The 25,176-nt window shown below is 40.0% G+C and overlaps 1 protein-coding gene across 16 annotated transcripts in view; it reads right to left on the minus strand.

Moving 5' to 3' along the window:
- ELN (elastin) overlaps window positions 1–25,176 on the minus strand; it is a 75,858-nt gene that overhangs the window by 18,060 nt on the left and 32,622 nt on the right. For 14 of the 16 annotated variants that reach the window (XM_040423619.1, XM_040423611.1, XM_040423620.1 and 11 more), the window contains 18 exons: window positions 20,798–20,851; window positions 19,915–19,959; window positions 19,083–19,133; window positions 18,340–18,378; window positions 16,700–16,729; window positions 16,234–16,296; window positions 14,720–14,767; window positions 14,417–14,488; window positions 13,800–13,829; window positions 12,468–12,539; window positions 11,364–11,411; window positions 9,625–9,675; window positions 9,094–9,141; window positions 5,971–6,081; window positions 5,832–5,879; window positions 4,771–4,836; window positions 4,177–4,197; window positions 1,567–1,602 (listed from right to left, as the gene is read on the minus strand). In XM_040423619.1, coding sequence (XP_040279553.1) covers window positions 1,567–1,602; window positions 4,177–4,197; window positions 4,771–4,836; window positions 5,832–5,879; window positions 5,971–6,081; window positions 9,094–9,141; window positions 9,625–9,675; window positions 11,364–11,411; window positions 12,468–12,539; window positions 13,800–13,829; window positions 14,417–14,488; window positions 14,720–14,767; window positions 16,234–16,296; window positions 16,700–16,729; window positions 18,340–18,378; window positions 19,083–19,133; window positions 19,915–19,959; window positions 20,798–20,851 — 933 coding nt within the window. The remainder of the gene's footprint in view (window positions 1–1,566; window positions 1,603–4,176; window positions 4,198–4,770; window positions 4,837–5,831; window positions 5,880–5,970; window positions 6,082–9,093; window positions 9,142–9,624; window positions 9,676–11,363; window positions 11,412–12,467; window positions 12,540–13,799; window positions 13,830–14,416; window positions 14,489–14,719; window positions 14,768–16,233; window positions 16,297–16,699; window positions 16,730–18,339; window positions 18,379–19,082; window positions 19,134–19,914; window positions 19,960–20,797; window positions 20,852–25,176) is intronic. The other 2 variants (XM_040423609.1, XM_040423610.1) reach the window with 2 other exon arrangements.

Consider the following 25,176-nt stretch of genomic DNA (forward strand, 5'->3'; position numbering starts at 1 on the left):
AATGAAAATGCACTGTAAGCTACAGGCAGCATGTTATAATGCAGGAGGAGCTGAGCAGATTGATATATAAATTTATGGGGAAAGATTCAGTAAAACTTGTAATTTATACATGTAAATTCCTGCTCATTCAGGACTTTGAAGTCCAGGAGGCAGTCCTATCAGTGATTGACAGGCATAGAGGGAAGCCTGTCAATCACTGATAGGACCGCCTCCTAGTTTTTAAAACCCAGAATGAGCAGGAATTTAAATGAATAAAAGGGAGGTTATGCTGAATCTTTCCCCATAAAGCTAAATGAATCTGCTCAACTCCTCCTGTTCTATAATATGGTGCCTGCAGCGCAAACACCATGTCCAACATGACAGGTTCCCTTTAATGGCCTCTGTGGTCCTTCACTCTGTCTGACCCTCTGCAAACTTTAAAGGGGTATTCCACTTTCAGCAAATAGATAAACACCTGTCCTGGTCATGTGGTGGACAGGTGTCTGGATAGGCTCTGATAAGGGTAATGTAGCTGTAATACATCATGTACAGATGTGGCCACGTTATTTCGGCTGGCTTAACGTGTGACCTTCACATGGCCAGTGGAGATTTTTGTTCACTGAGAGTAAACAATGAAGGTGCCTCACCATTTGAAGGACTGCAAGCAGAAAAGTGTATTGAATATCCATGTAAATTTTCATTATGCATAGTATAACCTTTATTGCAGAATCCAGACTATCCCTTTCAAAATTAATAAATTTACAAAAAAGAGGACCTGTCACCTCTCCTGACATGTTTTTTTTTTAGTAACTACTTGCATTCCCCCTGTGATAACAATTCTGGAGCATGGACCTATGTTGTGCCATTCCTCTTTTATTCCTGCTAGAAGTTTATAACTGGATTGCCAGCAGTCCGCAATAAAGGTCCATCTGGGTGTTGCCGGTTTGTGAGGCGGTGTTTTTGTGTCTGGCACTGGGAGCAGTGATTGTCAGACTGCACAGTAACACCCCCCCCAACTGGTAACACCAATGTGGAACTATCCTCAAAGATAGAACATTTCCTATTATTGTCCGCATAACGGACATAGATAGGACTGTTCTATCAGAGGCCAGCTGTTCCGTTCCGCCAAAAACGGAATGCACACGGACGTCATTCGTATTTTTTGCGGATCCATTTTTTGCGGACTGCAAAATACTGAAAAAGCCATACGGTCGTGTGCAAGAAGCCTGACTCTGTAAAAAGTAAAAGCTGCAATCTGATTGGTTGATATGGCGAGCACGATATGTTTTGTGCACACACAGTTTTTATGGATGAGGCTTATGTTTTTTTTTTTTAAACAGGATTTTCCCAGAAATGACCTTCATCACCTATTTACAGCTATCCTCACTAAGTGAAAGGTATTACATTCAGCTGAGCTAGCCCTACAAGACGCTGTGCTTGGTTTACCCATAATTTCCTAGTGACAGAATCCCTTTATAAACTGGTCAGTACACGTAACATACAACATAACATAAGGCCAGCAAAATGCAAGAACTCTGCATTAAAGTGAATTATAAAGTATATAAATGCTATACTCTAAATACAAACCTCCAGCGGGCAGCCCACCAGCACCATAGCCACCAACTGTGCAGGAAAAAAGAGATATACAATTACCTATAGCATTAAAAATGGCAAGGGTCTTATGCTGTGCAATATGGGTAATGAGAAGAGGATGACTGTTGCATTGGGATTAAATACTTATTTTGTGTTATGGGAAAACAGTGTAGTTATTGTGCCCTACTAAGAGGGAGGCTGGCTGCACCTGTCCCCTCTGAGGGAGGAGCTGTGTAGTCTGATTGCATCAGCCAGAGAGTCTGGAGTAGGCAGCCGGAGTGTGAGGAGCTGCATGGGTCTGTTCAGTGTGAGGCCTACTACAAGGATCCTCCATTCCTTCATGCTGAGGACAAGAGCCAGACTCCTGAGAGAAGCAAGCAAAGTATCTATAGACCATTTAGAACCATAAGGGACAGTGTGTGGTGGCAATGTTAACACTCGCCTATGATTTTGGACTTTGCTGCTGGTGGAAAGGGTCAATTGCCTCTGGCACCCACCACACTTTTACAACAAATAAGCTACCTGTTGGAAGATCTGCACCCTGCAGTGGTAACTGCAGTGTTAATGAGAATGGAATTGCACGCCTTTGATGAATTTGGAAAGTTGGAAAGATTCAATAGAGACAGACTATACAGTCTGCTTTCCCAAATTTACTCTTGGAAAGATTGTGTGTCATTTAGAGAGACAGAACATGCAGTGGTATTTGTCCGACTGAAACCCAGCATTAATTAAAGTGGCTAAATCACCGCTGGATCCCTCTATAGTCTATGGGGTTTGTGCTCTCATGTGTTTTACATACAGTATAATAGCTGCATTACATCCCATGTGATAAGTCCCATAAACCTTGGATACAAGAAATTCATTAGAATGCCAAGAGTGTGCAAAGCAGTAATCAAAGCAAAAGGTGGCTACTTTGAAGAACCTAGAATATGACATATTTTCAGCTGTTTCACACTTGTTTGTTATGTATATAATTCCACATGTGTTAATTCATAGTTTTGATGCCTTCATAGTCATGAAAATAAAGAATACTCTTTGAATGAGAAGGTGTGTCCAAACTTTTGGTCTGTACTGTAGGTATCATGGCCGAGGTGAAGCTCAGTCCCATTCAAGTAAATGGGGATGAATTGCAATATCAAGCACAACCGCTATCCAATAACCTGGGGATAGGTCATCAGTATTGAACACTCAGACAACCTCTTTAATTTCCTCTTGATCCCTTCGATTAATGTCTGACATATCACTAAGGTGAGAGGGGGGGGGGGCCTAAATAAAGAGGGAGTCCTTGTTGGTACTTGATTCCAGAATTGCAGAGGAAGAAGTGGGGAAGGATCTTTCTGCAGCCTGTCATCTTATATCCAGATACAGAACTGACACATAGACTACAGATATTGAGGTATACTGTATCACATTAAAGGGAATGTGTCACCAGAAAATGACCTGTGGTTTAAATCAAGTTTTTATGTCAAGCCTATTTTGAAATTATTTTTGAGGTTTTTCATTTTCCATGTCAATATATAATCCTGCAGTTTTTCGCACTCCACTAAGCCTAGTAATAGATATCACGTCTTTGTTTGTACAGATCACTTTTCAGCAGTCATCTCATTATCATCACAGGCAGGATTACAAGGATGGATAATACCTATATCTAAGTAGCACAGGATCCACCATTCACAGCAGGTGACTGTCAAAGCTTATATACTCCCTCCCTGTACAATGACCTCTGCACTGGTCACAGAGCGTGACTAGAAAACTCTCCCATAGAAGTGAACGAGCCTCCTCCCATCTCTCGTGTCTAAGGACCATGTGGCTGCTGTGAAGCATATCTCTAAATGCTGTGAACAACAGCTCAGGCAAGAGAAATCCCTTAAGGAAATAGAATTAAAGGGCTTCTGTCACTCCACTAAACGCTTTTTTTTTTTTTTTGTCTCCTTAAAATCCTTATGCTGCGATTTCTCAATATATAGGGCTATTACTCAGTTTGGTTCAGTAGTTATATAAAAAAAACTGACTTTTATAATATACAAATTACCTCTCTAGCAGCAGGTAGGGCGGCTACCTGCTGCTAGCAGCCGCATCCTCCCTTCATAATGACGCCCCCTCCTCATGTTGATTGACAGGGCCAGTGAACGCGCTCGTCCTCTGACTGGCCCTGTCTGCGTTTCAAATCTCGCGCCGGTCTTCAGTTGGCGCAGGCGCTCTGAGTGGAGGACGCTCGCTCGGCCGCTCCATCCTCAGTGCGCCTGCGCCGATGACGTCACATGTACACCCGGCGCAGGCGCACTGAGGATGGAGCGGCCTGCTAGAGAGGTAATTTGCATATTATAAAAGTCAGTTTTTTTATATAACTACTGAACCAAACTGAGGAATAGCCCTATATATTGAGAAATCGCAGCATAAGGATTTTAAGGAGACAAAAAAAATAAAATTAGTTTAGTGGAGTGACAGAAGCCCTTTAAATAAAAAAGGATATGTGTCACTATCTGGTTTTAACTTGCCGAAAAAATGTTAAGGGAATCATTTTTGGGGATTTCTTCAACATTTTGTTGTGTACTTTGTATATCTTTTCAGTCAGATATAATAATAGCATATAATAACACACACCTCCTGCAGGAAGACCTCCAACTCCATAGCCCGCTGTAATGATACAAGAGCATACCAGTAATGAAATAAGATCTAGGGCTTCCATAATAAAATAATCACACACACGTATTGTAACCAAGGGCGGGTGTCACCAACATGCCAATTTGAATTCATTAGAATATTTACATGCACTAGGGAAGTGACGTTAATCTTTGACCCATGAGAGGGAATAACCTAACTACAACTATTGTCACATATCTAAGTGTGGTTGACTTGCTTGGTGATGGGCAGCACGTTGGCCTAGTGGTTAGCACTGGTGCCTTGCAGTGCTGGGGTCCTGGGTTCGCATCTCACCAAAAAACAGAAAACAAAACAAAAAAAAAAACGTGTTTGCATGGGTTTTCTCTGGCTACTCCAGTTTCCCCCCCACACTCTAAAGACATACTGAAAGGAACCTTAGATTGTGAGCTCCACTGGGATCAGCATGATGCTAATGTCTGTAAAGCGCTGCGGAATATAGTACCGCTATATAAGTGCATAAAATAAATAGGTACCCATCTACACCATTATACCATATTAAATAAACATAGTTTCACCAACATTATTTTAACTCACCTCCCGGAACTCCTCCTACTCCGGCCACGCCGCCTACACCAGGAACACCACCAACTCCAGGTACACCTTAGGAAATAATAATTTCATTAACTCTTTAATCCCTCTATCCAGTTGTCTAGTTCTAAATGATAGTATAGATTACTTTATATAATATACTGAATATATTTAGACTGTGTAACATACAAGACTCTATAAAACCCATTCATGTGGGTGAAGTAGTGCTTAAGGGTCTGTCGAGTAAAAGGGAACACAAACCCTACTTGACCATTGCAGACATTGGGTTCCTGTGGTGGACCCCTGCATGAGGGTGTCACTAGATGACTCGATTGACAAAGTGTCATATACAATGTTGTCACTTTAAAGACATGACATCAGCAAAGTCCAAGGTACTCTCGATAGATATCCCAATACATAGCTATGTACGTGTTAACAGGGCTGTCCCACAAAAAATATTCTATGTATTTCAAGCCAGCACCTAGATTCAAATACTTTTGTAATTCTCTGAATGAGCTATTTAATAAAATCTGTCTGTATAACACCACCTGTCCACCTCACTGAGGTGGACACACATGCTCAGTTCCATCCTTCCACTGCCAACAGCTACTGTTAGAAGCTTTGATAGTTAAAGGAAGATATTTGAAGCAGAAAGGAGATGCCTCCTGAGAAAGGACACCCCTGAAGAAGGATATACCCCTTGAGCTGCCAGCCTGGATGGGGAGAATTTAGCAGAGCAATTGGAGCCATGAATGGGGAGATCTCTGGATCCATGTGAGGTGCAGGGCCGGTTCTTAGTTTGTTAGAAAGAGATTGTCATGTACTATATGATGTATGATTTAAAATTTTTACATTAATCATGGGATAGCCTCTTTCAGTATATAAAGAGCATACAAAACTTACAGAACACATGTATAATTTCTTAGAGGCAGAATGCAAAGGAATATGAATTTTGAAGCAATATTTCTTCAGAAAGGACATTCGTGCCTTCAAAGGTCATATATTAAAAGAGCAACAAAAGTAATACATATGAGGTTATGATATCAAGTAGATTATTATAAACTTGCCATATTTTGGGGGTTTCCCGCCAGGCTGAACTCCATATTGAGGTATTCCTGATGAAAAAAAAACAAAATTAATTTCACAAAAAGCGTGAAAAATTTACCTTTTACGCATTTGCTACCAGGAGTTCCTTACAAAACCTACCTGCTCCTGGTACTGCTCCACCACCTGGCAATACGCCACCAACTCCAGGATAAAGACCAGGTACGACGCCAGGAATAGCTCCAGGGATGCCTCCTGGCACAGCTCCAGCAGCTACATGGAATAATCAAGAATTAGGACTATATATGTTGTATGTTATATATGATCACTACATTTTATGAGTATGACAAATGTGGTCTCCTCCCCCCAAATCCAGACAATTACTAAACAAGGCAACCACCAAACATAGAAGGGATCTGCTTCCAGAATAAACAAGTTAGGTCATTATTATGTGAATGAAATCTTATTTGTGCAGTCTTTGGAATATATAATGTGTCATGTTAATTCCTTCTGCCCTAAGTTATTATTACATAGTTCTTAAACTATCCATAAACATGATTACATTATCAGAACTTCAAAGATGCTGTTTATCAGCTGTGATTGTTCAAAGACTTTGCTGTAGAATATAGTTTTACAGATGATAAAAGGAAACATCCTTCCTTAGAGCAGGTCAATTGTTTGCAGAGCACACAAGTCACATGCATAATACTACTTTGGCGCATAGATTTGGATTTACAGCCATTTTATTAGAACAAAAAATTTTTTGGAACGTGAAGAGAATGTGTAGGCGTAGGGATTGTCCAAATCTTGTTTTTGCTGTCTGTCAAGTGTATATGTTTGATTGATTAAAGCAAATGTGGCATCAGAAAACAACCCATTGCTGAAATCAAGTTTTTACGCTAAACATTTTTTTAAATAATTTTTGGTGATGTCATTTTTAATTTTCCATGTCACTATGTTTAAAAATAAAAATAAAAAATAAAATCATGCAGTTTTTGCACTGGTCGCTAAGCTTAATAATAGGTGCTAGTTTCTGGTGTGTTCAGATTACTTTTCAGTAGTCATCTCATTATCATTACAGGAAGGATTAGAATGACAGCTATTGCCTCTATATAGATATGTCATGATTATTCACAATGGGTGATGCCACAGCTTATCTACTGCCTCCTGAACTCTGCACAGGTCACAGAGCATTCCTAGAAAATTCTTCTATAGAAGTCAGTGAGGTCCCATCCTGTCCATTATGTCTACGGCCCATAGTGGCTGCTGCAAAGCATATCTCTAAATGCTGTTAACAGCTCATGGAAGACGGCTGCACCCATAATCGTGTTCAGGAAACAAAATCAAAAAAATCCTACAATCTAGAAACTGATTTTAAAAAGGCTTCTATGTCATTATCTGGTTTAACTGGCAGAATAAAATATAGGTAAGACATTGCCGTGGTGTGCTTTTTTAGAAGGATTGAACATCCTAGTATACCATGCATACTTAGTATCCCTGCAAAAAACAAGCCTTTTTAACATTGCAGTAGACGGGACATGAATGGAAATGTAAAGTCTTACATTTCCATCCATGAAACACATTTATTTTTCAACAATTAAAGCGGTTGTGCCAGGTTCCACAGGTTAGGAGATAACTAACTGATCAGTGGGGGTCTGACTGCTGGGACCCCCACTGATCCCAAGAATAGAGGGTCCCATTCCGCCACTCTGATGGAGCAGCAAGTTGGGCATGGGCCCTGCTGCTCCATTCATTCTCCATGGGACCGAGGGAAATAGTCGAGAGCTGTAATTGGTGAGGGTCCGGTGGCAGAACCCCCACCGACAGGGGCAGATTGGCCATAGACCTTTCAGGGAAATTTCCCAGTGGGCCAGTGGAAGTATTTGGGAATGTATTTTGTGCTGCTGGCAGTATTTTGTGATGGACAGTGGTACTTGGCCCTGTTGGGGTGGTACTGTATAATGTATATACACAAATATAGTTCTAGATTATAACATGCGGGGAAGCCTAGCAGACGCCTCCAAATCAAAAATACCACACATATCAAAGTATGATATAAATCTTTATTGTTAAATCCAAATAGGACATATGAAATATTCATGTGAGAAGTTATGGAATGTAGAGCAACCCCCCCCCCCCCCCATCCCGAATGATAGGTCAGAAAATTGAATATAAAATAGCAGTCCTGGTAGAGACACATGAAGTAAAGAGACAGAACAGGGTCATAAGCTCAGCAGGTGCACACTCTCCTAAATCGCATAAGTGGTTCAACCCACAAACCAATGACATGTAGGTAGTGGTGAGAGGAAAAGGCCAAACCACAACAGGGTATATAGAATACAAGCCCCCTGCCCAATAATAAGAGACCCGTAATCAAAACACCACTTCAATACATGCATGGGAAATCAGCAAAACAACCAGGAAATTATAAATAGTAGAATATAATACTGACCAAACTGGGGGGGAAATTTACCGGTGCCAGGGGGCTGCCTTGGCCCTCCTCATGGCCAGCCAGTGGAAGTTTTTGGGGATGTATTTTGTGCTGTTGGGGCAGTATTTTGTGATGGACTGTGATATTTGGTTCTGTTGGGGTATTATAATGTGCTACAATATGGTATTGCTGGCCAAGCCTTCCATCAATTTGGACTCGAGCACAAAACAGGGCCACTTTTAGTATTTTTTCCAGGGCCACTTTAAGTTCCCAGTCCGCCCCTGCCCACCGATCAGTTATTCATCACCTTTCCTATGGATAGGGGTTAACTTAAAAACTTGCCACATCCCCTCCTCCTTTGATAGACTTCAAACCTTTATAAAAAAATAAATTACTCTAAAAATTGATGCATTTTTTATTAAAATGTATCAAATTGATAGCCAAGACATTAAACATATGTTTTAAAAAAGGAGATTGTCTTACACAATTGTCTAAGTTTTTTCTATACACATATTGCATTCTATATACATATATATGCAATACCAGACACATCCTATGGAAAAGGGTGGTGTTGTTGCAAGAAAAAAAAGTTGACCTTTTTTTTTATTCCTTCCATGTTTTAAGAAGATAGGTTTGACTTTTTGTTATGTTCTACAGGAGTTCTACTTTCTATGATAAACGAGCTAGAGAGGATGCATATACGTAGCACTGCTTTCTTGTATTTCTCCACAAGGGGGCGCCAAAGCTGTCAGACCAAATGTAATCTTGACAGACTACATGCTCTCCTGAATCTAAGCTTCAGACTGACAATTTTTGGAATAACGCATTGGAAATAGATGGATAGCAGATCTCACCTGCATATTTTGCGGCTTTAGCAGCTGCGGCAGCTTGAGCTCCAACTCCTAAAAACAGAACAGGAAGCCTAGTCAATACATATCACCATGTTCATGGCTGTCAGAGCACAGCAACTTATATTACATCACACCGCATGCTACAGCGAAAAAAGACATAAAAGATGAAAGCAGGAAATTAGGTTACATGTAATAGGAATCGCGGACAGAACAAATTAGCGGAGCTGTCTATAAGTGAATGTAAAACCCTTGCTATATTTTACTTCTCAAATTTCTTGCACAAAATTCAATTCAGTGCAATATTCAAAACAGATGCTGAGCAGTTTGGTAACTTTATGCATTAGAAGGAGAAAAAGCAAAAGGCGAGCGAGTCTTCCAAGGCGATAAATTACTCGGTAATAGCTGGGGACCATTTACATGGTTACGCAAAGTTATACAAAAACAGCAAATGTCAACACGGCCGTATGTTACACAGCTGGGATTTGTTACATTTTCGGCAGTGCTTCAATCTTTAGCATTTTGCTTGGTACATACCAGTTCCTGTAGGGTATCCCGCCTTGCCGCCAGCACCAACTCCAGCGGGACCTATAACATGGCAAAGCGTTCTTGTTAATAAGAAAGTCCTGTCTATGTGAGATTTTATGAATTGTGTCAAGTTTGCATCTTGAAATAAGCAGCGACTTTTAGAGTCGATCTCAGCTCCGCAGAGCTATAAACTATTTTATTGCTCTTCCAAGGAGTTTTGATGCAGTCGCAACGAGACCCGTGCGCAGCATCACCAGTACAGTGCACTGAATTGTCTTGTTAGTACAGGTTCTGGCATACCTTGTCCAGGTTTGCACGATACTTTTGACTTATTCTCTGTTAAGGCCTCCTGCACATGACCATTTCCATTTTGCAGTCTGCAAATCGCGGATCTGCAAAATTCAAATGCGATCCTTGTGCAGCCCGCCATTTTCTCAGGACCCACTGTAAAAAAGCCTATTCTAAAAGGACAAGAGTAGGACAGGTTCCATAACTTACGGCCCAGCTGCATGGATGTGGACAGCACACTGATGACATAGAAATAAAAATTTAAGGGTATTCCCAGGGAATGCTTAAAAATTTGGGCAGAATGGCAAGTGGACTATACAATTTCATGCAGCGCCAGATAGCTAAGTTCCTCTCAATTTTCTGTTTTCCTGTTAATAATCCTACCGGGTGTGTCGTGGGGTGAGCACCGTATTATTGTTTCCCAAATTGGATGAGCCACTAATTTTTGTTTCTATAGTTTAGAATCATTACTCACTTCACTTTTCCCCTGAAACTGCTGTTCTGATACTGCTCCAATCTCTGATGCTCCCCACTACTTGATTGTGGCCTAAACACACACAAAATAGCTTGGACTGGCCACTCAGTTTAACGTTGGCCAAAGCGGTCACCCAACTTAGCCAGTGATTGGCTGAGAGTGCAGTCCAAGCCATTTCCTGTGAGTTGAGCTTGAGACCAGGAAATAGAGAGCAGCTGTGGAGCATCAGTGAGGTGAGTAATGACTGTTATTTTTAACACATTGTGCCCCATTTCTTTTATAAAGCATCCAATGGAAACCCCAGAATAATGGACCTAGAAAAGTTAAAATGAGTTCAAAGGTGGACAATTACTGTCTCCAGATGTCAAATTCTCCACTATATCCCTCTTACACATGACTTGTTATGACTTCCAATGAAAGTTGCATGTTCGTTGTCATCTTCACTCATTTACTATACTTGGATTGTAACCAATAAATATTTATGGAAGATAATTCCCAAAGGAAATTTATACTCCATAAGCCTACCAAATCTACATAATGTGTTATGTGTATATGAGCAGTGTTAGTATTATTCCCCCCTTAAGAGTAAAACTTTAAGCCCCTGGGTCAGACCTTTCAGCTCCTTTTGGAGGAGAATGGTGTAGATTAGAAAGCCATTAATGTCAACCACACTCATTACATGTCACCACGCGTTATAAATTATTCTCATGTTGGCCAGACATTTTTTTTTACATAGTTTAAATGCTGCTGCATAAAACCAGATTTTCACTGAATGCTCTGCATGCCAGGAACTATACTGGAATTCTAACATAGCATAGTTTATTTATTTCTGCTCTCTTCTGGGCCTCAGCTTGAGTCTGGTCAATGTTTCCTCCATGTTAACAATAGGTCTTGATATGTTGACGTTGAACTTTCCAAATGGCTTTTGGACATTTTCTTTCACTCAAATAAGGCTATTATACTGTTGAGATTATTTTCGACGTACCACCAAAACCTCCAGGTACTCCTGACGTGTATGGAAGCCCGTATCCACCTGGAGGGGGAAATAAAACTTGTGTTAAAGGGAATATATTAGGAATTTAGGGGGAGATTTATCCAACTGGTGTAAAGTAGAACTGGTTTAGTTTCCCAAAGAAGCCATTCAGATTCCTCCTTTCATTTTTCACAGCTCCATTGGAAAATGAAAGGTGGAGTCTGATTGGTTGCTATCGGCAAGTAAGCCAGTTCTACTTTACACCAGTTTTCAAAGTTTCCACCCATTGTTTTGCCTCCATTAAGGGGTTGTCATGTTGATTACATTTTTTTTTTTTTAAAAGCTTAGACTGTTGTAAAATAATAAAACAAGACATATTCACCCTACCAACCCCCCATCACTCCAGTTACAATGCTTCTCAGATCTCCCACTGTCTCTGCCTGGCTGAAAGGTCACATTTCTGTGTCGAAAGGGACATGGGAGGAAAGAACAGTGAGGAACCTCGGAAGCTATGTAACAGGAGTAGCAGGGGATTGGTGAGCTATTACTTTTTTTAAATAATTTTATACCATTATGAACAATTTTTTAAATAATTTTAATTGGCTGGAAGTCTGTAGCAGAGGGGTAAAATGTCTGGTCTTTTTTTTTCTAACTGTGGCTATTTATTAGTTATTTCAAAAGCCTTTCTAGTGTCAGCCATATTGTATAAATCAATGGTCATTATGTTGCAGTGAAATGCAGAAAACAGGAAATATCAGTGAGTTGTGAAGGCTCTAATAGTCAGTATTCAGGACACTCTCCTTTATGAGCCAGATGACAGGGCAGTCGTCGTCATCCCCACCCCCATATGAGCCCATCCTTTTATATCTATAGTCGGCAGGCAATACTACATTTACCCTGCGGCGTCCACTTTAGCCACAGCCATTGCCATGGATTTCTAAAAGAGGACCTCTAGTTATCAGCTGATAGCCTGACCAAGCTTCAGTTTAAAAAGATCTTGTGACAGCATGAGACAACCCCTTTAGAAGACATCCTAAATACACAGTTGTCTGTTAATGGTCATAAGATGAATCTCTTTCTCTGTAAATACAAACCAATACATATATGAGCACATACCTGGTAGTTTGGGGGCTTTAATAGGATATCCTAAAGGTACACCAGGCTGCTGTCCACCAAAACCACCAAAACCTAGAGAATAAATAATAAATGAATTTTGAAATAAATTGTGAAAACATTCTGTTTAATACGGTACTCACCAGAATGAGTTACAATCAGGTTATATATGTAAAAATGCATATGATAATAAAATTATTTATATATATACACTCAATATTAATATGTTAGATGTCTCTGGATGATGCCCAGGCCAACCCTGATTAATAACTTCATGAGAATAATGGGAATGTTAAGACTGCATTAAAGGGGTTGTCTCGCTTCAGTAAGTGGCATTTATCATGTAGAGAAAGTTAATACAAGGCACTTACTAATGTATTGTAAGTGTCTATATTACCTCCTTTGCTGGCTGGATGCAAGCACGACCACCACTGATTGCAGGGTGGTCTGTAACCATGGAAACGAGCAGTGTATAATGTGATGGAAAAATGAATCCAGACAGCAAAGGAAGCAATCTGGACAATCGCAATATATTAATAATTGCCTTGTAATAACTTTCTCTACATGATAAATGCCACTTACTGAAGTGAGACAACCCCTTTAAGTTCATCAAATTAAGTTAATAAAAAATGTTGCTTTTCATTATTTCAAGCAGTAAAGTCACAGGAACAAATGTATGTTAATGAGATATTTGATGAATTATGAGTTTTCATCTTCCACTTTGACACAGAACACATTTTTTATTTGGTTTTGCATTTAAGTAGTAATTGTAAAGGTAGCCTGAAAAAACAACATTGCTCATTCACAATGATGAGGGTTTGGTTTCCGTTTACTGTTCCCTTTTCTGATATGCTGAATAACTATCTGCACATTGAGGATTCCCGTTCTTCCTTGGCCCATTATCTTAACTGGCTTGCCAGTGACGACAGGGTGGGGTAAAGGAAAGGACAACATGCATTTGACATTTGCTTCCTCATCCAAAAAATGTTAACTAATGCAAAAAATTTCTGAACATTAGCAGCTTTCTACAACTATTTCCTAGCCTGTTGCCTCAATATGACTTTGTACATAACAAAAAGCATTATCTGGGCTCATGGCAAACAAATGTATAGAATATCTTAATGTGCTGACATACAAATGTCTTCTACTTTGAGTGAAAAAATATGAATTCAACTTAATCGCATGGTCTACTCTCGGGTTATATAATGCTTTCCTGGTGAATTATATATACTACACCTGATTAAAATACAAGTGAACATGCATTAAATTTATATATTACACACCATATAAATTCAGTATTCTACTGTAGCCTACATCTACAAATATTATGCTTACCTGGGATTCCACCTAAAGCACCACCAGCACCTATGAGCAAAGGCAAGTGTAAATACATGACTGGTAGTAAGGAACAAAGAATTTGATCTTAGAGAGAAAAGGGGCAAGTTACAAAGTTCTCTGCTTGCAAGGGGTGTATGTGCCTCGACTGGTGGTCATCAGAAGGTCTACCAAAAAGTCACCATGCCTTGGCCAGTGTCATGTACCACCGCCTCTCAGATTCTGCACTACACATAACACAGTGGATCAGAATTGTCTAGTGTAAAAATGACCAGATGCTAATGGTAAGAATTCGTTAGGCATTCCTACAGATTTCCTAATTGATAGATTTCTAGGCAGCACCACTATGACTTTGGATAGCAGCAGCCCAGGAACCAGCTGTGGTCACCATTAACCACGACCACATGGAATGTGAATATGTTTGTGTAGATTCATTCGGGTCAGCTTCATACAAAAGAATTGTTGACAGCTCAGGCCCAGGCGTCAATGGTCTCCAGAACTGGCCTTTAGCAGCAAGTATTAGTTAACTATTTTGTGAGTGTGTGGGACATTGTTGGTTGGCAAGGAAGTAGTAGGAAGATATTAAATACACAGCTGTGTTTGAAAGGAAGTCTGACCTTGTGGCTTCTGTTTGACACCATTCCCAGTGGCCACTCCAGGGAGAACACCAACCCCTGGATATCGTACACCTAGAAAACAAATGAAGGAAGATCAAGTAGGGCACATGAAATTTCAGATGATTCTGTTTGGTTGATATCTGCTAAGTCAGCTAGTCTGCTATGTAATGTACCAGTACCTAACATTCTCTGCATTTTGTGTTTTTTAGAGCATTAGTATTTGGTATTTTGACTGTGGAGTTGGAACAATCATTGAACATCACATTGAAGATAATGAAGCATACAGTATATGCCTGACCTTACCTGTTCCGGGCAACACTCCTCCTGGGAATGCCCCAGGAATTCCAGCACCTGTAAAGTAATAAAAAAAGACAATTATAATAATAGCAGTTTTAAGACTACAAGTAATATATAAAGATAATGTAAGAACTTTAACATGGCATATAATAATGTTTAAAGCAACTCTACAGTTCAAAAAAAAAAATTCACATTAACCGGGCAATGAACAAAAGACTTATATGTTGATCTCCATCTCATCTTTTCAGCTGCTGATCTGCCAGTTCCCGGACTTCTCTTCTGTCATCCAAGATGGCAAAACTGCTTCTCAGACTACCTGATACATATTGTTCATTTGATAGTTCAAGGCACTTCTTGCTGCCCTGGGATTGGCTAGCACTGCCCACTTGACCAGTGCTGGCCAATCCAAGAGCAGGGCTGAACAAGCAGGAAGCCTCTTTGCCTACCAAACGCACAGTATGCATCTGGTAGTCTGAGAAGTGGTGTGGCCATCTTGAATGATAGAAGAGAAGCCTGGGAATCCATATATCGGCAGCTATAAAGATGAAAAGGAGGTCACCATGTAATTGTTATGTTCCTCCCCCATTTTATGTGAATTTCTTTTTCTGGAACCTGAGAGCTCCTTTGAGAGTAAATGTCAAACTGAATGGTTTCTGATCTTTAAAAAAATATATAAGGCTAGTTTCACACCTGGAAAGTTATGGTATCTGGCCTATCCAGATGCTGTTGTTCATTGCCAGATCCCATTAACTATGAGCGCCTCACCAATACTGAACCACAAAATCACATATATCGCAAAACCTACATATATTTACATGTGGTTTTACCATCATGTAGCAAGGTTGTGGTGAATTGCCGGTTAGTCCTTCTGAATATGTATGACTACATTCAAATCTGGCGGTGACCATGACCTTGTTGATGGGGTGTGTCTTGACGCACTTAGACACTGTCCAGTCCGCGTTGGCACTGTCAGACTTTGTAGGAACATTTCTTATGAACTATAGGAATAGTAGTGCCCAATTCATGCAATTCATTTACAGGAAGAATAAGAGAGGATTGGGCAATTCATAGTTCTCTTGTGATTTAATGGAAAATACAAGAATTTACTGAGACATATCAGGAGAACTGATAGATCCCATTTATGGACATAGTGAAAAGTCCAAAGGAATGCATTTTACATGACTTCATAATAAAAACTGATCAAAATAGGATAGCTTAGAGAACGGCAACATAAACAACTGCTAACCATAAGTAAAAGTAAAGTTTATTTCGGATCTGCAAAACGACGCCTGGATAATCCCCAAATTGTCTAGCATAGTATTCTGTCAACATAGGCTTTATCAGAATAAGTGCTGTTAGATGCTGGAACTACTGTAAGAGTCTCTTTGTGTAATTACATTTTACTTAGAAACCATAAACTGTTCAGTCTGAACAGTAAAAATATGTGTAATATATGTAAAAATATGGAGTGAAACCATCTTACTAAGCACTATGCCATTATGTGAAGTACACTGTCCTACCTGGAAGTTTTCCTGGCTTTGCTCCAGCACCTGGTTGAACTCCCCCTGGGGGTACTACAGCCCCTGAAACAAATACAGAATTAGGGCTGTTGCAGGGATTTTTGTTAAAACAAGTAGGACATTTCAGACATAATACTAGCAAAAACAAATACTATAAAATGGAAATGGTTTTGCTATTTGCCATGGCACAGCATAGTTATACTGAGTCCTGGGGCCTCCTCACTGTATATCAAGGACAATGCCGTACATTGTATAGCAGCTGTGCTTGGTACTTGAATGGGACTGAGCTGCTCCTAGGCCATGTGATCAATGAACATGACAACACTGGCCTAGGAAGAGGCCACAGCGCTCACCCTAGTTCAGCAGCCGCTGATTAGTGGGGGTGACGGGAGTCAAACCCCTTCTGATATGATATCATGTGCCTGGAAAACCCCTTTAACATTAGAAAGATCAATAACTCAATCACCTGCAGTAACACCAGGAACAATGCCAGCGCCTAGTAAAGAGAAACATTATTAATACAAATGTATACACGAAAGCGCTGTTTCTAAATTTTATGTGTACTTATTGCCATAATTGTTTTTACTTTGATTAGCGGTACATGTGAATACATGAAACTTCACAATATATCTTATTAGAGAAAGCAGCCTCATCTGCACATAACCCTTTTTGTAAATGTCCCATTTTGTAAATGTTCAGAAATCTCCTCTATGAGTAAAAAAAATCTGTCTGCTATTAAATAGTAAAAAGAAGGCAGGGAGGAGGGAGATGCAGCTGCAGAAAAGAGGGAATAATAGGGGGAGGGGCGGGGATGTTTGATTGGCTCAGAGCACACAGCACAGTTCTTACATCACACTAGAAAGAACCCATCCACTCAACAAGTATGGAGAAAGAAAATGTGCAGCACAGGTATCGAAAACTACCCATAGGTTAAAGGGCTTATCCTGGAAATAATTTTGATCACCTATCCTAAGGATAGGTCATCAATATCAGATCGGCGGGGTCTGACACCTGGTACCCCCACCAATCAGCTGTTAGGAGAGGCCGGGTGCTCAGTGACAGCCACAGCCTTTTCCTAGGCCATGTGATGTCACCATACATCAGTCACATGGTCTAGTTGCAGTGAATGGTGCTGAGCTACGATGAAAAGCACAGCCACTATACTGTGTAGGGCGCTGTGCCTGGAGAGCTGTCGGGAGTCCACCATGCTCACCAGAACTACTGAGATCATCGCGGCTCCCTGGAACAGCCCATCAGCCCCCGCCAATGTGATAGGAGGAGAGGTCATCATTATCTTTTCCTGGATAACCCTTTTAAAGGATCACTAAGTTTTGAGAAAACCTTTGACATGTCATAGAGATGTATCAAAAGTTGTGATTGGAGGGGATCTGAGTGCTGAGACCCCCCACCGATCGCTAGAGTAAGGGGAGAGAAGCACTCGCAAATCATTCTCTCTCTCCTCACTGCAGGAGACAGACACAATAGAAAGTCTATGGGCCATCTCGATTCTATCCCCGGTAGTGAGGAAAAAATGTACAATTTGTGAGCACTTCTCTGTTCTCATTCTAACGATCGGTGGAGGCACTCACACCCCAACTGGTCGAAACTTTTAAAATTTTTCTATGACAAATCAAAACTTTTTTCAAAACCCTTTAAAACAATTTTGGCTTCACTACATCTATTACAGTATGCATCTATAGCCGCCTGTGATTTTTTTTTTTCAATTATAGTCCCTTTAAATAGAATGAACTCTACTTCATGGTGCATGATTCGGGCACATTTTACATTAGGCCGTCTTGTTTTTAGATGATGGTATGAATGTCTGTTCTGCGGGTCTTATTATTTTGTAAACTCCAGCACAGGCCATAAATCTTGACAGCACAGCGAATACAAATAGGTCCCAGGAGACCCACTGAGAAGTAAGTGAGGCCAATTTTAGCTTTTCCGAAAGAATTGCTTCCCTCCAGCCACACACATGTCCCTGAGAAGGCAGGATTCACAGTAATGTGCATACATGTAACAGGAGGCTTCCACTCCCATGTGTGCCATGGGCGGACTAGGTAGAGGGTATGGGTCACAAGCACACAAGTCCAGAATAACTCTTACCTGGGATTATACCACCTGGATATGCGCCAGGTACTCCCCCTGCAGGCAAATGGAAGTAATATAAGTAAATTGTAAAACATATGGGATCCGTACCAAATTCTATAGCAATAATTCAGTAATGTCCTTATTTGTAAGGTTTATGTGAAATATTCTGCATAGATATAATGCAGGTTAAAGGGAATGTCTCACATAGACAACCCCCCTATTAGGGATACCACCTCTATGAACCATAGAGGAGATCCAAAAACAGTTGATTTTACTTTCATCTTTAAAGGGGTTGTCCGGGCTTTAAAGGGGTTGTCCGGGCTTTTACTATTGATGACCTATCCTCATGATTCTGTAGTTACAGTACCAATATATTCTTATGAGGGGCAGGGACTCCTGGGTGCCTTTATGCACCAGGGGCGACTGCTACCTCTGTACCCCCTTTTAGCTACAGCCCTGGATGGATGTCCCCTGTCTATATAAAAACTGGTTAGCATATAGCAACATATGATACTACTATTACTAATACTATTCCTCCTGTTACTACTACTATCAACATACTGTAAAACTTTAGTACATGGGAATTGGGATTACATAATCATTTAAACTTAAATTATAAACTCTTTGGCTAACCCACAATACATTAGATAATCTTGCGGAAACTTCTAACTCATTATAATGAATGTCATACAAGGTTATCATGATCACAGTTGATAAACCAGGATGGGAAGAGAGGAAAAGGAAGACATGTTTCTGACCTGCACCTCCTTGTACCACTCCCCCAGGGTACAAGCCAGGGATCCCTGCACCTGTCAGGAAATGAAGATCAACCGTGAGGGATATGTACACGTCATGTGCTCATCAAAGCATACGGACAGATTACATCAGCTTCATGGGCAGAAGGCTTTAATACGGGTAGGAAATGTGTATGCTTGAATTGAAGGCTAATATAAGACATAGATGTCAATGAATAGAAACACTTATTGGTGGGAGAAAACTCATCCTAGTCTTACTGTCACCGGTACACTGTGTGTTACAAGAAAGAGCTACGATATACTTAAGAAATAAATGATTCCATTCAATGACAGCGAACATATTGAAAAGGGTGGAAAATTCCACATTTTCTATTCAAAACGTGGCAGAATTCTGGCACGCAACCCGACGCGTTTTCCACCACGTCAGACAAGTTGGTATGGTTTACTAGAAAGTGGATGTGGATTCAGGGGTAAAACCTGCAGCATAAATTGACATGCTGTGGACTGAAAACCTGCAGTGAAAGTCAGTTTGTGCTATAGGCTCCTCAACATGTGGATTAGATTTGTTAAAATGCCATCCAATGTTGCAGAATGCAGATATATAGCACTAAAATTTGCTACAGCAAATTGGCAGTATTTAAGCCACGCAAGGACACGCTGCAAAGGTGCACGAGATTTAATATCCACCATCCGCCAATGTGATAAATCTGGGACAGTATTAGTAAATCTCCCCCAAAGTGTATTAGAAAGTGTTTCCTTTTTATGATTCCATATATAAGCTTTCCTTACTAAAATACAGGCTGAGTAAATACGAGGACAGTGACACCGCTATTACCTGGTCCTTTTCCTGGTTTAGCACCAGCACCTGGTTGGACACCACCTGAAAAGAGAAATGAAGAAAGATGAATTATATATCTGTCATATGTCATATGTTCTGTCTGTTATCAGGATACTTGGATATGGATTAATTTGCGAGCCCCATCTACCTTGTGATCCTAGAAAAAACCTGAAGTGCAAGAAACACTAAAGGGGTTATCCCAGTTAATGAATTGCTAGGGTATTTCAAATGAAGTATTTTTGTAATATACATACAATAAAAATATTGTTATGTTTTCTATGTACATTGCATTTCACTCTCTGGTAGCGCCCCCCGCTGTTTATTATTCTGGTCCACCATGTCTTGCTTCAGTAGGGGACTAACATGCTCAGTAGCTTCCTCCTCTCAGTGCCAGAGCAGAGATCTCATAGTGAAGCGCCCCAGATACCTTTTGTTCATTTGTCTCTACATCTAAATTTATAGAAATATATAGCTCTTTCTCTCTAGACATGGAGAAGGAAATTAGTGCTGACAAACCATAGTGAAATTTATTAGTGGAATTGTTGGGGATGTGTGAGGAAAACAGGAGAACAGAGTTTCAGCAAGTGGGGGTGGGCAGAGAATGTCAAATGTAATCCACATAGGAAGTGCTGAAAGTGAAGAGACAAGCACTGCAGAGAGGTGAGTAAAGAAGCTAAAAAGGGGGGAAATTACACTGGAGAGCAGTGTCTTTGCTTTGAAATACTGTAGTTGAAATAACGGCGTGCATTACTCAATATATATATACTTATTTTTATATTCTTTATTAATTAAATTAATACTTTGTCCCCTACTAGCTATGGCTTCAACAAAATAAAACCAGGAGAACAGAACTTGATGTTTGTTACTATAAACCATTTACCTGGTAGCAGCCCAGCACCAATGCCACCAACACCACCAACTCCACCGCCAACTCCTATGAGAGATAAACATTATAGAAGGATTACACGACAGTTTAGGCTCACTTTACTTGCCATTGGATTTGTTGGTTGTATGTTTCCTGAACACCATAACATTTTGGTCATTTGTGCAAAAAATAGTTTAATGTATAGATATAAGTAATATCTGTAAGATACAACAATTATATTTGGTTATGAAGAGTTCATTATTGTATACCCTATAGATAAAAGAGGCATTTTTATAAAAAAAAAAAACTCCAAGAAAAACTTTGGTTCAATGGTCATGCAAAAGGAGTATGTTCTATGTAGTATAATATAAATTTCACTTTAAGTGACTGTATAGTTTTCCAGACAGTTCTGCTTGTTCTTACACATGCCCATTGAAGTCAGTGGGTGTTGAAATGGGTGTCTTTCATATCAAGGTTCATATCAAGGTTAATACTTATGTATTAGAGAACGGATCAAAGATTCCTAAATTGTGCTTTTTCTAAGAATACGGTTTACATGATTGTTTGTGAGCTGTAAGGAGTCCAGAGATAAGGGCTACACATCTAGCCATTACAGCAGCTCCGTGACTGATTCACTGTAAAGCAGAAAGCAATAATCTTCAGATACACTGAAAGTGAAAGCTGTAGAACAAAACTGTTTTAAAATTTATAAGGAAGACCAATTGGAAAAAAAGTTGTTTTTTTTAGCCTAAAATTAGTCAAATGCAATAATTAAAAATTGCTTCCAATGGTGTCCATAGCCTTTAAAGTCCTTTTGTGGCAACAGATCATTGTGTCAATTATTGAGATGAGCGTTACCAATAATTGGCTAGTGTAAAGGTGCTCGTTCATTGGGTGATTGTGTCTTTCATTCATATCAAAATTATTATTTATGGGCAGCAGATTGTCCAAAATAAACAGGGTTCTGCTGCCCATAACCCATATGAGGACAAACCCCATGTAAGTGCAGCTTCATCTCCACTGATAATCAAGCTATTATCAGGAACATTTTGTCCATTCCTGATAATTGCCTGTTACATTGGACCATGTAAAATAACCTCTTGTCTGTTTTGTTGGACTTTGCAGAAGAAACATTGGGGAACTGTTCCTATTAATATTTCTAAGGTGATTAAGAAGTCCTTGGAATGGGTTATAAGTGGAGACTGAATTCCATCCATGGCTTGTAATATGGAATTCTTTATCAGCAAGCATTTGTAATCCTCACAAGACGTGCAACGAACTGCTGTAACCATTGCAATATGTTTAGAGTAATGAGCTCCAATAAATGCAAGATAAAGATTCAGGAAGCAGGCACAGGCCAACTCAAACAAACCACAATGGTAAGGGCTGATGTCAACATAAGCTGACTAACCATTTCCAATGTTCATTTTATTATTGTACTGGATAAACGTGCATTTTCATTTTCTGGTATATCCTGTTGTTTTATTATAGTTTATCAGATTCATGCTAAGAATCCCAGGATTATTTGGTGCTTGTGTAATCTGTAAGAATACACAGGAGGCTCCTAAACAATTGACCACAAAAAATTATTATATGAAACCATATTAAATAGGTCAAAATCCACTTTATGTGTTACATCACCAATGTTTTACTGCTCTGGTTGGATTCAGTTTTATCAAGGACTATAAAAATTACTTTAGGGACATGAAATATATTCACATAGGCTGCATAACAATCATGTATCACTGTCTTGTAATGTAAAGTTTAACAGGAACACATAATGAAGATTCATAGGCCCACCCAATAGCACTATAGAGCAGTCTTTAGACTAAATTATAAGGAACTGTGCACAACCTTAAAGGGGTTTTCTCACAAAGAAGGACTCATCCAAATGATGAGGGATAATTTTCTGATTGCTTGGGGTCCGATTACTGGGACCCCCAGCAATCGAAAGACCAGAGGTTCCATATGAATGAGGTGGTAATGCACACGTGTGACCACTGCTTCACTCACTTCTATGGTTCTGCCCAGTGTAGCACTAAGCTCTGTCTCAGACAGTCCCATAGAAGTGAATGGAGCGGTAGTCATACATATGCACTACTGCTCTATTTGCATGGGGACATCTGTTCTCGAGATCCCAGAAGTTGGAGCCCTAGCAATTAGACACTTACCCCTATGATGCAGACATGTCTTAGCCCTGTACAACTCTTTTTAAAAATTCTACATGTATGAGGAATGGTTCATCCCATCATTACTTTTCATGCCATTAGGGTAAAAATGCTCTCAAATGACAGCTGTAGGAATAGTCGCAAAGGGGTTGTAGGGCCACTGTTGTTTATGGGCTTGGCTGGTATTGCAGTTCAGCTCAACTTAAGTTAATGGGACAGATTTATTAATCCTGTCTAAAATAAAGACAAGTAGTCTACAGATCTGACACATTTTTCACAGTGACTGGGGCTAAATGATAAATTTGGTGTGGAGCTAAACACTTTTGTCTAATTTTATACTACAGATATAGCAGGGTTAACACACAAACTCTTAACTCAAATTTCTTAACTTATTGCATTATCTTGAAACAAAAGCCATTGAAAAGAAATTAAAGGTGTTTGCTTAATGCATTTAGTTTAGATAACAAGTCTCAGAAAGCATGTGTGTTAACTCTACTACATCTGTATTTTGGTGCAAAATGGTGCTTCTTAAGCCACACCCTTTCCCACTAAGCCAATCCGCCTTGACAGACAAGGCAGAGTGGATTTTTGGCTTACATTTTGCCAAATTATAACAGGGTTTGAGCACAGCCAAAATAGTAAATGCAGGACAGTGGAACTGACCTAAAATAAATGAAACAGCCCATGGACAAGAGTGGTAGTGTTTCTGCAAAAACAAAAGAAAAAAAAGACCCCTGGACAGCCCCTTTAATTTGTTTGAAAATGGTTTTCTGCATTATTTGTATCATAAATAATGTATGAAATATCATGGCAGATCCCACAACGTATTGTATTTATCTCTAAGGAATAAATACAGCATTGGACTGAAGTTCCTTGGGCACACCAGAGTAAATGTATATGCAAGACAAGTGCATGTCTACTTTAAAGTCATTTTTGTTTTCATGACACATACAGGACATACCATCAATAAGGTTTAATAGGATATCTAGTTCTAGGTGGACATAAACTGCAAAGGGCCCTTGTGCAAAAAAAGAATGTGGACTCCTTTTATGAAACTGATAGCTTGTTTCTAGCAAGTTTCCTAATGGTGTACCTACATATTCCAGATCATAATCCACCAGTAACTATGACAACAGATAATAGCCCTTTACATTCAATGAGGTAGTCATTAGGAAACATTGGTGTTTTCTTGGTAAGATGGTGGTGGACCTTTTTCTCCTATTGCAGCTCATCAGCACAGACTGAATATATGGTATGTCCACCCGTGAGGTTATTAGACTCAAAGTCAGCTTCAAATAAGATTTTCTGTGGCTAGACCTTCAGGGTCCTGTTTTATTAGGGGCCTATTATTGTTTCAGTGCTTGGGCCTGCCAGAGGATCTTTTGGTACTCTGGTGGGTCAGTCCAACACAGGATAAACATTGGCCAAAGGGCATCAGTATTCTAAATACATTAAGAAAAGATAATGCTATTATGGACACACCTTAAAGGGGTTGTTCACCCCCAGGGACATTTTCGGGTGGCCCCCTGCGTTTGGCAAGACCTGCAAAGGGAAGCATACTTACCTTTTAACTGCTACTTAGTTCCAGCTTTGTCGATGGCCTGTCACTGCTGCACCTCTCTCGTCTCCCTGTCAACATCCTGGTTGGGGAACAGGTCAACACTGCGACCATTCATTGGCTGTCGCAGCCATGTCACCCCTGTTAAACCAAATGTTGACACAAGGAGACCAGAGAGATGCAGCAGCAGGAGGGGAGCGAAGGAGCTGTATGGTTCCCTCCACAAGTCCGCCATGTGGGGGCACCCAAAAAGCCCACCTGGGTGAACAACCTCTTTAAGGATTGGTGAGAATGTCTTCTCAGGTGGCGCTCTTTCCATGGTTGTAGGGGGAAAGCACTATGTCAGATATACTATATTCCTGGACTTTGGGAGACAGATGATCCATTTCATTTGCAGAATCACCTTTTCTGGTCATATATCAAAAGGTAAGCAACTCGTTTGACCAAGTTATTACTCATAGATTTCTATGATATGTGAATCTCGTATATATGGACATATGCACAGTTAAGAATGTTTTATCTAATTTCGTACATTTTGCCATTTGGAAATACTCAGTGACCTTGTTTGATTGATATAGCACAGACCTAAAGGAACAGTTAGTGACAGCTGACAATACAGGCTATTGTAGAGATTTAAGAATACAAAGGTTATTTTAATTTTTAGTTTT

Source organism: Bufo bufo, chromosome 3 (genome assembly GCF_905171765.1).
Source record: "Bufo bufo chromosome 3, aBufBuf1.1, whole genome shotgun sequence".
Lineage (NCBI taxonomy): Eukaryota > Metazoa > Chordata > Amphibia > Anura > Bufonidae > Bufo > Bufo bufo.